The sequence below is a fragment of the Triturus cristatus genome, chromosome 3_1 (assembly GCF_964204655.1).
Source record: "Triturus cristatus chromosome 3_1, aTriCri1.1, whole genome shotgun sequence".
Taxonomy (NCBI): domain Eukaryota; kingdom Metazoa; phylum Chordata; class Amphibia; order Caudata; family Salamandridae; genus Triturus; species Triturus cristatus.
The window spans coordinates 377898687-377914977 of record NC_140583.1 but is presented as its reverse complement, the minus strand read 5'-3'; the positions used below and the strand labels follow the sequence as shown (position 1 = coordinate 377914977).

Genomic DNA, 16291 nt, shown 5'->3' with positions numbered 1-16291 from the left:
GGATTTAAAAGGATTGACACAGCAAGCAATAGGTTCAGTTCCAATTTCCCCATCAAACTCTGCAGTCATTATTATTGTACGCAAAAAAAAGGAGTTATTAAGTTTGGCGCCCTTAATATCACTGCCCATGATGTTACTTGAAATTAAAATACAGGTCTGAAACCCATCCATCCATATATCCTACTCACAAATCAGCCCAAACTGTGAGAGAGATTTCAGGCCTTCACATTGGGACCACATGGCCACCGCGATGTTGCTTTGTTGTCTACATTAAGGAACAGTCAGGCCAGCAGTTTAAATAATGATGTTGCCCTCTGGGAGCGTAACAAAAGAATGTGCGAGCTAGCAACAAACAACTAGACAGGCATGCCAACAGACTAACCATCTTGAGCACCAGAGTGTCACGCACTCACTCCTTAGCCTGGATACTAAACCAGGTTAAGGTTATGGCTGGTATCAAAAGAACCATCTCTTGGTGCATGGCTCAAACAAATACCACTGCATCACCCTAGTCAGTTAAATCAAGCACAGGGTAGCATGTAATAATAAGCCCATGAGAAATCACCTGCCCCTGCGAGCAGACTAAGCATCCCTCGCTCCCTGAGTCATACGGACTGTCAATGCCACATATCGGCTGTTAGGCAACTCCCCCACCTAGCTTAAACAAGCTGGACATGACCCAGTTTCAAATCAAAGAATAATAGTTCCAGGGCATGTCAGAAAAAGGCCAGACATCCCTTATCACTTAACAAAGTAGTAAATAAAACATATGTTCATCTATTGTATAAGTCGTCCCCATTTGACTGACACAAGGTGGACCATAAAGGAATAATTATACTGCTCCATTATCAAATGTGCCCTCTGTATGCTTAAAAGTACTTAGTCGAGCCACGCGGTGGGTTAATGATTCTGGCCAGAACCTTGAGGCTCTTTGGCATTGGATTAAAACATTTAAGCTGGAATCTTTGCTTGGCATAGTGTGCTGCATAGTTCTGCCTTTTCTGTCATTGTATCCATCTATTTAATCAACCCGTAACATTGCAGCTATCGCCAGCTAGGACTATTGACAGTGTCAATGTTTGATAGTTGCATATGGTGAAAAAGCAACATCTATGGCTTCCTTATAAGAATATTGAAAATGCTTCAGTTCTTAAATGTTGCGACTGTGCAAGGTCTATAATGAGTTTCTTAGAAGTTACATAACATGCACGAAACTTCACCAAACTGCAACTTTATTGCAGTGTTACTCACGTGCCCACATTCTGTATGTGGGCCCACACTGGGTTACTTTTCGCACAAAACGCTGCCACCTGCAACGCGTTCTTAATTAATTATCTATCTATATCGCAGTTCTATATTGTGCGGGCACACCCAGCAGGTGTTGGAGCACTCTACATGGCCAGCAAATGCCTTACACAAAGTCATTGGTCACCTCAGCTTTGGTCCTCATGCAGTACAGTGCGCGCGAGGCAGCCTCAAATGGGCGTGGTCGATGCATTATAGGTGTGGCTTAAACACGTAACCTGAAAATTTGTGCTTAGCTTGTAGTGCCGCTGACTGGTATTTTTGCGGCTTCTGTCATTGCCTCCAGATATATACTACAAACACAACACTACACCTACACAAAGCTAGTACTATTGTCTTTGTCAATGCTTGTTAGTTGCATAAGATAAATGAGCCACAATTATGGCTTCGTCGCATAGCATATTGATAATGCTTCCATTCTTAAAATTAACCCAGCTCACTAAGCCCTTCTAAGGGGTTGTCCTACTTTCTTCCATATCTGTGGTCCTGCAGGATTCTGCAACACACTCAGGGCTCTGCATGTTAACATTTATTATTATAGTTTTGTAAAGCATGCTGCTACCCACAATGAGTTTGCCGGTGCCAGGCCGTCACATATTACGTTATCAGGGAGTGATGGAATAATTTATTGGAACAGCCAGGTTTTCAATTGTCATCAAAATGTGGCCAGAGACTGACAGGATCTCTGTGACTGTGGCATCATGTTCCATAGTTTGGGCTCTAGGTAGAAGAATGCCTGTCCTCCTTGGCATGTTCTTTTTACTCTCCAAACTGGGAAAAGGTTTCCGTTGATAGATCGAAGAGAACAATGTTAAATGTAGGGAGACATCAGGTATCTGAGATATTTAAGGTCTTTATTTACTCTTATTTTGTGCAAGTAGCATAATGTTTTTCAATGAATCCTTTTTTCCACTGGCATCCAGTGAAGCTCATGCAAAAGCTTAGCTGTGAAGGTGAATTTTGGCGGCTTGAGAACCATCCTTGTGGCAGCATTTTGAACTAGCTGCACTCTGAGAGCAACCTTAGTAACACCCAGATACAAAATCTTGCCATAATCCAGTCGGCAAGGGATCAATGCATGTATCATTCTTCTTTGGGCTGGGAATGGTAAGCAGCAAAGAGTATTTCTCAGCCATATAAGTATTCCTAAGCAGGAATCAACTACCTTGGTGATCTGGTTGTTCATAGAGAGCTTGCAATCTAGCCAGAAGCCCAATTTCTTAACAGCAGGTATTGGGGTGGGGCAAGGCCCAAGAATCATGGGCCATAGGTGAGGGCCCCATAACTGGGGCTGGTTGCCTGCATAAAAATGTTAGCCTTGTCACCAGTCAATTTGAGGTGATTGGTGTTTATCTGGGCCAGCACTACAGACAGGCAGGTATTTAGGACACCTGCATTCTGGTTTTCCTGGGCTGTCAGAGAGACAGCAATCTGTGTGTGATCGGCATATGAAAAGAGAGTCAAACCAAAGCTCTCTATAGTGTAACCCAGAAAGCATACATACACATTAAACATAGTTGGGCGGAGGGTCGAGCCCTGCTGCACTCGAAAGGATAGAGTGTAGATCCGAGAGCAATGCTGAGACGTAAGAACTTGAAAGCATTGGTCCTGTAGAAAGGACTTGAGTCATTGCAGGGTGGTGCCACACACCCCTATGTCTTCTAACCTTTGTAGCAAGAGCTTATGACTGACAGTACCAAAGACGACACTTAAGTCCAATAGCTCAGAGCAGTGGTGCTGCCTCTGTTCAACTGAGCTTTAAGATTTTCCTTCACTCCCAGTCAGGCAGCCTCTTTACTATGCCCGACTCTAAACCCTGATTTGGGACTGATGGAGAAGATCATTAGAATCAACAAACCTTGTGAGATTTTGCTTATTTATGTGTTTTACCAAGATCTGGGTCAGTACTGGGAGAAATGAGAAAAATCAGAATTTGCCCAGTTGGCGATGTACACGTTTGTTTTTTTCAGCAATGGCCTGACCATGGCATGCTTCCATGTCTTGGGAACATATCCTTTTCTTAAAGAGCTGTTCAAATGCTTCAAAGAGGCTTTTGGGGGCCTGCTTCGACTCCAGCCAACCCCCAAAAATCTTTGGAAATAATAAGGGGGCCCCTGGTCCTATGTAACATATGTACATTTTTCTAGGTGGTCCAATGCCAATAACCCAAGGTGGGTTTCACTTTCCTAGGCTTATCATGCCTCTGCTGCTGGACCCATGAACTCTTTACTTTTGATTCTGCTTTTATTTTTTATCATGAGCTGCCTGTCCACCGATCTGTTCTTGGGAGGGACACTGCCATGTGAGAGTCAGCGGAAAGGCTAAGTAAATGTGCCCATGTGTAATGCGCCTCGTGCTCATATAGTGAAGTCCAATGCCTCCAGGTCGGGTGCACACAATGTTTCACTTGCACAACAAAATGCAAGGAAACAGTGCCACCGACTGGTTGGAGGGACCATAGCATGGCAGGAATTGGCTTCTGGGTCATTTCCAGTGCCGAAGCGTGCCGCCACCATAACTCTGCTATCCGCACACCACCAGCTCTGCAGGAAACTCATAATATGGCAGTCAGGATGCTGCCAGATTAGTGGCGATTTCTAGACTGCCACTGCGGACTAACCCAGGACTAACCCTGGGCGTAGCTCGCGAAGTAGCACTACGCGAAGCTACGCAAATTGCACTTCACACTACGCGAGCTACGCGTAGCACTTCGCGAACTGCGTAGTGCCCTGTTCGCACTGTGCAAGATGCCGTTTTCAATGATTGCACAGTGCGGACAAGCATCCGGCACTGTGCAATCATTGAAAACGGCATCTGGCACAGTGCGAGCTGTAGTTTTCTGCCGCTCATGTAGATTTTTACTCGAGCGGCAGCTTTCTCAACGCGGACTGGTAGTTTCTCATCGCAAGCGGTCGTGAACATACGCGACCACTCGCAATGAGAAACCTGACCTCCCCGCGTTGAGAATCTCGCCAGGATGTTTATTTTCCATGCTCGCGATCGGCAACTTGATGTTGCTGATCGCGAACAAGGAAAAAGTCTCGCCGGGATGTCATTTTGCTTGCTCGCGGTCGCCAATTTGATGTTGAGGACCGCGAGCAAGCAAAAAATGACCGCTGCACTACGCAACGCTACGCTACTCATGTTTGCACTGTGCTACGTGCAATTCGCGTAGTGCGAAGTAGCGCAAACTTCGCAAACTACGCAAGCGTAGCGTAGTGCTTTGCCCAGGCTTAGACAGGACCACTTAAGTCATAATCAGGCCCTTAATGTTCCGAATGTTGATAGTCTAACTGAATTTAAAACGGCCCTTAGGACACCAAATAACTAGAAGAAGGACCAAAAATAGACATTTTCAGTCAAGGGGAGTACCCCTGCTGTCAAAAGTCAATTTTGCCTGAAAAGCTAAAAATAAATGTACTGGTCTCTCCTATAAATGGGGCATGATCCATAAAGGGAATATTCTGTTTCTCTGTCCCTCGTTTATCGAAAGTATTCGTGTACTTTATTTTAAATAGACCACTAACATTTGGGTTTACAAACCAATAAAAACGGGTGTTTGCCAAATAACTCTTTGAAATTTAAATTTCTTTATACTTCTTCCAAATGTTAGTTATCTTCATTTCTTTAAGCTTTCTTTCATTCTATTGGACACCTATCATTAGATTATCTTATATGTATTTTCCTGCTGAATAATGGAAATGCCAAGGTCATGAGATGCAGCTCAAAGTAAATAGTTGTATATGTACATGTGTATTCACTATTATGACATATGTATATATGTAAGTTGGTGTTATTAAATAGTTTAAACCTTCCTGAAAGGTAGTGGTGCTGTGAACAAGGTCAAATACAGAGGCTTTGTCAGCCTGTGTTTGGAGTCACAGCTGGTTTTGAAAGCATAATTGTAATGAAGTATGAATGATTGCAGGATCAGACAGGGATACTTCATGAAGTGTGTTTATTAGCCACAGCTGCTGCAGACCACAGTAACAGTCACCTCTGGAATCTCTGAGCTACAAGCTCACACAGTACATTCCACGATCAGACAGGGATACTTCATGAAGTGTGTTTATTAGCCACAGCTGCTGCAGACCAGAGTAACAGTCACCTCTGGAATCTCTGAGCTACAAGCTCACACAGTACATTCCACGATCAGACAGGGATACTTCATGAAGTGTGTTTATTAGCCACAGCTGCTGCAGACCACAGTAACAGTCACCTCTGGAATCTCTGAGCTACAAGCTCACACAGTACATTCCACGATCAGACAGGGATACTTCATGAAGTGTGTTTATTAGCCACAGCTGCTGCAGACCAGAGTAACAGTCACCTCTGGAATCTCTGAGCTACAAGCTCACACAGTACATTCCACATTCCACAGACATGTCATCTTGATGGAATGAATGCAAGATCACAACAGTAATCTTACTGCATCATAATGTATTTGTAAGCTATTTAACAACCACCTGTTTTACTTTTAAGTGCCTGTCTTTTTATATTATACAGCAATACTTTCACGCAGGAGGAAATGGTCTGAAAAAGAATTTCTTGGAGAAAAGCCCAGATCTACAGTCTCTAAGATATGCTCTTAGCCTGTACACACAAACAACGGATTCCTTGATAAGGAAATTCATTGTCACTCAAACATCACAAGGTAAGCATTGTCTCTCTAAAATTGGTCTGTAGTTTATGTATCTACATTATGTGTTTCTCTATAAAACTATCTAAAGAAATTGAACATATGTAAATGTAACACAGTTCTAAATATGTAAAAATATAGATGTTTAATTCAAATGGTTAAAACTTCATTTGATGTACACAGCATTGTTTCACCACTAATCTCTTTCTTCATTGTACAGTGAGCAGTTGCTCCTCTGCTCTTTGCTGAGTTACAATTGTATAAAAATACCAAGAAGTACATAATAGATCTACACAAAAAAATACTTTACTATCCTAATTAACATAAAATATTGTTTCTATAATGTATATAAGCGGGAATGTCAAGCTTAACTATATATGGTGCAAATGAAAGTAATTCTCGGGAGTGCCCAGTAACCCATTGAACCACAGAAATCAGTGTTATTTTAATGTGACTGTTGGACTTGGCCCTTCTTGGAAGGTTCACCCCTGAACTTTTTGCCTTAAGATCTGACATGGTGGTAGTGATTTTAGGCCTCTGGGCACTTTAGCACTGTGGCCCAGTGTAAAGTGCGTGCGCGCTCTGAGTGCGTGTGGTGAGATTGGCCTGCCCTCCCATAGGAATGCATTGGGGATATGTGTGTCCATGGTAATTCCTGGTATGAGAGGAGTGCAGGGTCGAGTTTAGTATGTGTGGACTTTTAGAACTTGGCATTTCTGTGTGCTATGTGTCTGCCTGCCTGATGTGGAGTGCATGTCTGGCTTGTGATTGACAGAAGCTGAGAGGGCTGGGGAATTCCAGGAGCCAGGGTGAGTCTGCCCAGTGGTGAATAGAGAGATCTGCATGCAGATAGGAGGGAGGAGTTGCACCTGGGACCTGAATAGGGCTGTGCCTTCCCTCCACAATTCTGGCTCCACCGCCTGTGGTGCGTCTAATCCCTGAGCCCCCACCTGACAAAGGAGAGAGGAGATGAGCAAAACAAAGTGCTCCAAAGCTTCCCTAAATCAGCACTGACTGGTATCCCCAAGCCCTGTGCTGTGTCACAAAGGAAAAGGGTATATAAATATAGGGGCTGTGACCCCAGAAAAGTGTTTAGTGTTCCTGTTCTATTCCTGACGAGGAGGCTTGCTGCTGCTGGGGCCGAGGAGGGACCGCCATGGGGACTGCCTCCCTGCTGGAGGGCCCTGTGTGCTGGCCCCTGGGCCCCGCTATGCCCTTGAACCTCTCCTGAACTTTTGCTGTGGAGCTGTGGCTCCTGAATCAGCAGAGCACGTTATTTTGTCCTGAGGAGGAGTGCTTCTATTTCTGACTTGCAGCGCAACGCTGCGATCGAGCTCAAGGGAATCCCGACGTGGGGATTCCCCCGCATTTTGCTGCCTTTTTCGGCGGGTGCCCACCCCGCATTTTTGCGTTTTGGAGGGAGCCTACTCCTCGTATCCCCGCCGCGGCCTGAGCCGCTAAAGAGTTCTCTTCCGGGCCGCTGCCCAGCGTGACTCGGAAGGCAGTCGAGGGGATGTCTTGGTGGGCTGGGCTTCCGAGATGGAAGGGAAGCCCCGCGAGTAAAGACTTTGGTGCAGGGAGGAGGATGGGAGCCTACCCCGCCTACCCGAGTGTCCATGCTGAGTCCGGGTCCCAGGAGGGGGCCCGGGTGAAGGGAGAAGTGGCGGCCGAGGCCGCTGTTGCAAACGTGGGGCTCCCATGAGTGAGGGAAGCCCCGCGTGTTAAGAGAGTCCCGCCGCACTTGAAGAGCGGGGCCCGGGCAAAGAAGAAGCTGGATCTGAGTCCTGCCCCCAGAGCCGGTGAGTGAGGGCTCGAGGGGGCGGGGTGGTGCCAAATGAGGTTCAGATTCCGAGCGGCCGCTCCACCGCCGTTGTAATGTATCCTTGAGGGGCCAGAGGAGCCTGTGAGCTCGAAAGGACCATTCCCATGAGCGGGCCCCGCCGTCGAGGGCCGCTCCAACGAGGGGAGTGCACAGTTGTTTTTCAGAGCCCCGTGTGGCTCCCACGATGGCCCTAATTGTTTTAGGAAGGCCCAGAGGGGCCCATACTTTTATTATTTGGGCACATTTGTCTTCAGGGCCCAGTGGTGCCAGGGCCCTTTCCCTACTCCTAGCTGGACGGGCAGATACAACATTGGCACATTGTATTAAAGGGCACAGTGGTGCCAGGCCTCATTATAATTGCTTCACAGCTGCCCAGCAAGTAGGTGGCAGCTGCACCGTTTAGGCCTCAGTTCTTTGGGGACATGCCTGAGTTAGGAGTGAGATGCACTCCTTTGTCCCTTCTCTTCACAGCTGCGCAGCACTTAGTACCAGCTGCACCGTTTAGGTTTGCGCAGTGGCGCAATTGGATTCCACTGCTAGGCAGCAGCCCTGACATTCTGGACACAGGGCATTTGAGCCCCTTTCTGAGATGGCCAGTTGGCCAGGGGGACTGGGAGGTAAATAGGGCGCCAGGCCCTAATGTGATTTAACAAAATCTGATAGGGGATATGCGTGAAAGAGACGAAAAATTGTGTAGAACTGAAGGGTGTTGTACGGGGGTTGCTGTGATCTTTTCTGCGTTTTTGCACATTCATTGAATTTAATTTTTTTAACTTCTGAGGCGCGATTGCTTATAGCATAGGAATTTTTACCTGTAAAACTGAATCGTGCTCAGCCAGGAAAACTTTTTACAGTTTTGGAAACCTTTTTGATAATTGATCGTGTTGCACAAGACTAGTTAGGAATTTTATTGAAACAAAGTGGCATTGCTGTTCTCTTTAGTGGGAGTGTAATGGGGCTACTGAAGGTGACTGATCATGCTGATTCCTGCCGAGTGGTGCCTGTTCGTTAGAGCAGACCCGCCATCTTGGAGGTTAGCGGTTCAGGTGTTGGGGGCTCACTTCAATAAAGGCACACGCTGGCCGCGACGTGCAGCAGGCGCGCCGCCGGGGCGCCAAAGGCAAGCCCGTCTGTGCCCATCCGCGCACCGTCAGCACACAGCGCCAGCCATGCTGCCCAGTTGGGGCAGTCCCAGGGAAACGGCACGTTCGAGCGCCATGTAAGTTATTCAGGGGCTGAACTGCGGAGGATAGATGAGTCCGGGTCAGAGTGGGGAAAGTGGAATATAGAGGAATCTGAATATCCCTTATCAGATTTTTTTAAACAGGATCGCCCTATATGTGGTCTACTAAACGCTAGATCACTGCCTAAGCATTGGGCGGAGATCAAATTGTTATTGGAATTCCATGAATTGGATATGTTATTCATGACAGAAATCCGGACACTTCCCGATTGTGACTTAGAGCCAGGATTGGCTTGTCCGCCTGGTTATAAAGTTGTTCATAAACCTAGAACAAGCGAGAGGGGTGGAGGAGTAGGGATAATTTTTAAAGACACCTGGAACCTGACCGAAATCGTTAATGATGCGACAAAGGTGTTTGAAATGTTGGGATTTGGGATAAAAGACCTCAATGGATATGTATTAACTGGGATTGTATGCTATGGACCCCCAGGGGCTATTAGTGGGCAACAACTTCAGTCTGTGATTGAAACCATTAGTAATATGGCGGCTACGCACGCCAGACTACTGGGTGTTATGTTCAACAGTAAGCTGACTCTCGAATCGCAGGTAAATAAAACGGCGGGGAGCTGTTTTGCCATTATTAGAGCCCGGCGTAAACTTCTCCCACTACTGCCAATGCATGCACGAGCACTGATTGTGCAATGCATTATCGTAAGCAGATTGGACTATTGTAACGCTTTATTGCTTGAGTCCCCGAGATATTTACTGGATAGGCTTCAGAGGATTCAGGCAATAGCGGCGAAACTCGCCCTGGGGAAATCAAGGCGGTCTTCTACCTCTTTGGCTTTGGCCGAACTGCACTGGATCCCGATATGTCAGAGAGTCCAGTTTAAATCTTTGTGTATACTTTTTAAAGCCCTAAAGGCTGTTCCGTGTTGCTGCCGGTTATCACGTCGTCCGTTATACTCTGGATTCGTAGACTTTATAGTCTTATATGGACTTTTATTCATCTGAGGGACTACTTCCTTTTAAACATCTTTAATTTCCCCTGAGGGGCAATACCTACACCTTCGTATTTGAAGATGTTCTTTTGAATATTTGATATGCCACACTGAGTTCTGAACAGTTTGCCTTACACTAAAACCTTGTGGAATGGTTCTATATTCATCCAACTACCAATACGCCCTGAAGAAGTTCCTGTGCTAAGGGAACGAAACGCGTTGGCTGTCCGCTATTTCTAAAAATAAAGGAAGATAAAGCAATTTTGGAATATATGTATTAATTTGGACTTTCTTCTGAGTGCACCTTCCGTTATGTAAAAAACTTTTTAAAGCCCTGCATGGACTTGGGCCGACTCTGCTGAGAAGGAAATTTGCGTGGTATATTCCAATGCGGAGCCTTCGCTCCTCTACAGCAAGGTTGGTAATGGTGCCTAGGTATAAAAAAATAAAATTAGGTGGTAGGGCTTTTTGCACTGCAGCAGCATGACTGTGGAGCAAGCTCCTTCTGGAGCTGAGACAAATGGAGGACCTCCTCCCTTTTAGGAAGAGATTAAAAACTTGGCTCTTTCCTAGTTTGTAACTGGTCACTTGCGTCTCCCGGAACACTAGTTTGATGGTTTACACTGTTGGTTCAGCGCCAGGATGCCGGTTAGGTGATAGAGCGCTTAATAAATGCTATAAATAAAATAAATAAATAAATTACTGCCTCCACTATGGTCTTTGTAGGAGACTATGTGCTAAAATGTGAATTATGTGGTGCTAGGAAATGTACTGTATGTAGTATTGTTTACGCACCCTGTTCTATACCTCTAAATGTGTCCTTATGATTAGGAGGTTGTTTTGCCTATTATGGTTTGTGCTAGTGAGATTAGGTCCCACTGATATTATTTCCTAATGTGAGTTATACCTAGGAGGTTATTGTCTAATGCGTTTAGACTTATGAGAGAATTGCATAATGTGTTTATGCTGGTGAGGTTGGCGCAGAATGTGATTCGCACCTGATGTGATACTGTGCATAATGTAGTTTATGTTACAGGCTGATGCTAAGTACAGTGCTTACCAGTGGTTACTGGTTGTGTTCTATGTTTATGATAAGTTCTACATTTACTAAGTTCACTTTGTGATGGTTCTGACAGTGGTCCAGTTGGCCCTGCCAGGTGTTAATAATCCCTTGTAAATATGATCTAGTGCCAGGCGGCGCCATGTATATTATGTGATTACTATTCTAATGTGTTATGAGAATACAAAGGCTATTTTTGATATAACCTTGTGTGGAGTTCCTTTGGTGGTGTGCCTGGGATGTTGTTGCTTTGTGCGTGCGCAAACGCTTTACACATGGCCTCCGGGATAAGCCTGACTGCTCGTGCCAAGCTACGAAGTGGGTGAGCAGGGGTTATCTTTGGCATGTAACTCCCTTGCCCTGACTAGAGTGGTGGTCTCTGCCTGGCTTTGGCGCAAGCCTTAGGCAACCAGAGATCCCATTTCTAACAGTGAGCAAGAATTCTAGTGCTACTCAATGCTTATTGATCTAAGGAATTTGTTGTTTTTGTGATGGCATGCCTACCATGGTCACCTCCTCATTGATGCACAATTTCAATGATGCCACAGATTTCATCACTGGCTGATATTCTTCTGCTGCCATTGCTAATGACTGCTCATTCAATATTCATAAGGGCACAAATAGGATAAAAGTGATACCTCAGCTGGTCTGGGGTTAAGCTCCACAATTTCTGAGATCATCACTGTGCTTAGTGATGATATATTCATTAAACAAGCCCCCTTATTTAATGCAAAAATATCATGACAGCCAGCCACTATGCCATGGCAGCAATCCATCATATTTTTTCATTTTTGAAAACAAACTCCCAAAAAGAGTCTCTTTCAGGTAATCACACAAAAAAGGTCCTAATAGTCAGGGAGTTTTCTACTTGCACGTCAGGTACATTGTTCCTGTTTGCATGTGTCACAGTTTTCATAAACAGCATAAAAGAGCATTAACCCCTTCCATGCTGCGCAGATTCCGCCGCTGTGCTGACGGAATCTTGCGCGGGCGTGGTCATGACGGAACGGTTCCGTCATGAGCACAGCTCAACCGTGGCTCATGACGGAACCGTTCCGTCATGAGCACCGAAGGGGTTAAAGGCCTGCTCCACTGTGGGGCTGGGCCTTCAGTGCTCTAAATCAGCCAACCTTGTGGTGGTTATCCTGCTAGCTGATGGTGTCAAATGTCAGAGCCACCTACGGCTTTAAGGTAGTTAACCAGGTGGTATCTCCCACCTCTACAAAAGCCAGGAGAACCAAGGTTTTAGAAAACCTTTCCAACCAATATGTTACAGTACACGATTCTCTCCTGCTTAACCCTAATTGTGATCTTTAGTGAATCGATGCTGGCCTTCTGAAGTTGTGAGCCATCATACTGTGGCATATGTCTGCAGCTCCTATGGCTACATTTGCTGTTGGTGTTGCTGCTGACAGTGCCTTTGCTGATGCTGATTGTGCTGTGATTACAATGGCCCTGTTGATAATTGTTTCTTCACATACCTCGTGATGCTGTCAAGGTGGTGGAAATATTGCTGTATCGTAGTTACCTCACTTGGTCTCCTAACTGGTATCCCTTCACTTGTCAGCGTTTGTAGTCTTCAGAGACACCATGAGTTCACAGAGAAAAAAACAGTCTTCCCCAGTTAAAATGTCCAAAAGACCAAAGTGTTAGACAAATGACAACTGTTCAAATAGTTAGCAAAAAATATCAACATTTACCATATTCAAGTCAGATGTGTCTTTACTTCAGGGCAAACAGTTTTAGTTTTCAAATTGCTCTTTTGAAACCTATCTTTGCTGGGTGCAGTGTATTTAAAAAGTTGAACATATGCTTTTGAGTATTATATGTCCTGGTAGAAAAATTCTCCCAAACTATTTTTTAACTACTGTGAAGCCCCCCTCTCCCATAGGGCAACTTTGGGTTACCTTATTCCATTTAATAGGTGCTACCTTTTGGTTGGTAACAGGTTGCCATATCATGTTTGTTCTAAAAAAAATTGCAATTTAAAATCCTCTTTAGTGGTAAAGTTGGATTCTAAGTCACAATTCTGAAACTACCACTTTTAGAAAGTTGGCGTTTTCTTGTCTTAAACATTTGCTGCCTGCAACCTGTGGTCTGGGTCATATGATTGTGAATAGTAGCCATTCAGTCGTTGTATATTCCTCCCAGAATGTGATACAAAGGGGGTCTAGCTGTTAGGAGGATGGGCCATTCTGACAGAATAAGTGGGTGGAGCTCTTCCTTGCCCCACTTGCAATTTTATGGGCTGCTTCCAGCATACTCACAAAGGAACTTGACACCAGCCTATTGTGACCTTAGACCACTTAGAGTCTAGGAAGAGGAAGGAAGGGCATTTCCGGAACCAGGTGGGGGGATAGGCTAGATGTTTCTTTCACTTCAAAGGCAGGCGCAGATATATGTTTTGGAGTCTCAGACCAACTCTTCAGTGCACTCCTGGACCTGCGGAGTACCCCCAGAAGGACTACCTTTTATTTCAGAGGACTGCCCTGTTGATTGGGGCCTGCTTTGTACCTCATAGGACTGTCCTGCTGCTACCAGAGAACTGCCCTACTGCTTGAAGTCTGCCTTGTACCCTCAGATGCCTGCCTTGCTGCTTGATCCTAGGACTTCCTTAGTGAGTCCAAGCGCTAGTTGGCTGGCCTCCTGTTCTGAGTTACAGAAACACAACAAGCTCCAAATCCCTTGTACCCTGTACCTGGACCCTACCTGAAGTGTCATGCCCTTAAAGTGGTGCTCAAGCAGTTCTAAACCCTTGAAAGATTTCTAAAGATGCCCAAAATCTGACAACTTGGAACTTAGAAACGTTTTCACCAAAAAGTGGTCTGAGAACTCACAGCAGATTGGGACCAATATACGCACGATACACCCATGGAGCACAGCCAGGCGACTGGACTTTGTGGTACCACCTGCTATGTTCTCCGCAGCAGCAAATCCTGTCCAGTGGGAACTTCGTGCAAGAGTATCTGGACTTGTGGAGCCCTCATAAGCTACAGCCTGAAGTCTTGTCCTGCTGGACTTTTTATACCTCCAAAATAGAGACTAAGTCTGAATGTAGAAATCTTAATTGCGACTGAGTCCTCTGTCCCAGGAACCTTACATACGTGATGGCAAATTATGATATAATCATGTATAACAATCCTAATCAGTATTTGGAATAGCAATAGAGAACAAGATAATGACATTAATGCAAATGGCAGGGTCAGTATATTGGGAAACGTGTGTAAGTTGCCCTACAATCAAACATACATTAGAATGTGTAACTTAGTGTTGCATCATGTAGAATATCTGTTAGGGAGTCAGAGCGTTATCAGGAAGTCCATGGAAAAGGGCATTGCCTACCCATAGATGCCTAAAGGATCAAGGATAGGAACACGTTTGTGAAACATATTTCATGGAGTAAGTGTTTCACTTTCTTCAAGAAGGATAGCTGGTATCATGCTGTATTGATTCTTGTGGTGGTGTAATCATTATTTGGAAAAATCCAAGTGGATTTCCTTTGAAGTATGCTGGGGGTAAAATGGTCCACATTAACTTCTGATGGTCATGCTTGACTTGCGCTTGTTTATTGCAGTTGGAGAATAGATGGATTTTGTCTTGGTCAGGTTGAAATTTACATAGCTGTTAGACATATCGTTCTGCAGGAATAAGAGGCAGTTTTGTTGTAGGTGATTGTCACTGGTAGAGTTTTATGTTGTGAAAGTATTGATTAATCTTCTTATGTAACATAGCAAGACAAGCAGAAGTTCAAAATGATGGGGGAACAATCTGGAGCTGGTATTTTGCAGGAAACTGTGAGGTTTTGGAACCTTGAAGTACTACTCTTCAAAAATTTAAGATTATTAAAAAGGTAGAAAGAGAACCATTACAGCGCCGGGTTAAAAAATGTCATTGCATGTATCTATTAAATGGATCAGCGCTTGGTGGTGAACTGTGTCGAAGGCAGTGCTTAATTTGAGCTGGTGCTTTCCGGTGCTCAGCACCGGCACTTAAATGGTTTCCGGTGCTCGGCAGCAGCACCTAAGTGTTCTAAGTATGGTGTTGACAGTCTACCACATGGTGGCGCTGCTCTTCTAATTTAGAGATGAGCAGAACAACGTTTTTTTAGGAATACAACATACATTAATATAGTTCTAATACCTGCCTCCCCAGCCATTCCTTTAGCTTTGGGGACCTGAAATAATCTGAACTATCGCATTTACATGCAAGAGAGATGGTCAGCAGCTGTTTTGGCAGCGATGACAAGGGCGATGTGTGGTGCAAGCCTCAGTGGCCTCCTGGTCAGAGCCCTGGCACTTATTATTTTACAAATTAAGCACTGGTCGAAGGCTGTGTTTGTCTACATGTGCTGGTGTTGTAGGTTCTGATCTGTGAGGTAATGATCAACATGTTTGCCATTAACATACATTTTCACATTTATGGTAAAAAAATCCATGTGAGATTTTAATTTTTATCAGTGATATGGTCACCTTATCACAGCATAATTATTCAACGCACCAGTACTTCCAGCAAAGCCTCAATGCAAAAATAGGCAGACACAGGTCGCACCTGTGTTCCCACAAGATAGTTCTATTTTTCTAGCTCAGATATCTACACCAGGAGGAAATATTCAGAATTAATGTAATCCCATTAGATGGCATTTAATTCTTCTTTAAAACACCACTTTAAATTAGATTGTGAGTGTCTAGTCTTGGTTTGATGTGAAATAATTTGCTCAGTCATTGTAATGTCCAAGTTGGCTTTCTTATATTGATTATTTGACAGACATAATAATTCCATGCTAAATTAAGCACACTGCAGTGGGTCCAACATGTATGTTGTGCTTCACTTGAGATATTTATTTGGTGTTAAGAGTATGCTGCAAAAACCAGGAGACGTAGTTGAAGAGCTAAGGATGTTATAATATACTGACAGGGGCTGGGCTCGCCGAAAGCTGAAGTGCAGTCTCTCTCTTTGAGCTTTCACACAGTCCTTTCTTCTGTGGCCTTATTCCATGGCTGCAAGCACAGTGGGTGATGATGTTCTGAGATTCACATGACTCTCCTGTGAGCTGAAGAGGAGTGTTGCTGATGGAAAACTAGCGACGGCTGCTCATTCACAGCAGTGCACTTCATCAGAGAAGAGTGCATAGAGAAGCCCCAGTGGGTCAGCTGCCAGAGCTGACCTGGATAAGCCCAGCAGTTCTAATGGCTGCGTACTGAAGACTATGACAGAGCCAGTGTGAGTTAAAAGGTTGGAGCTCAAAGCCTTTAGAGTGTTGAATGTCTGCCTTCATTTCGAT

The 16291-nt window shown here is 44.8% G+C and overlaps 1 protein-coding gene across 1 annotated transcript in view; it reads left to right on the top strand.

The window, feature by feature from the left end:
* The window catches only part of UNC13C (unc-13 homolog C), a 1458878-nt gene that overhangs the window by 1357026 nt on the left and 85561 nt on the right, over positions 1 to 16291 (top strand). Inside the window, exon 31 of the mRNA XM_085644160.1 lies at positions 5812 to 5959. Coding sequence (XP_085500286.1) covers positions 5812 to 5959 — 148 coding nt within the window. The remainder of the gene's footprint in view (positions 1 to 5811; positions 5960 to 16291) is intronic.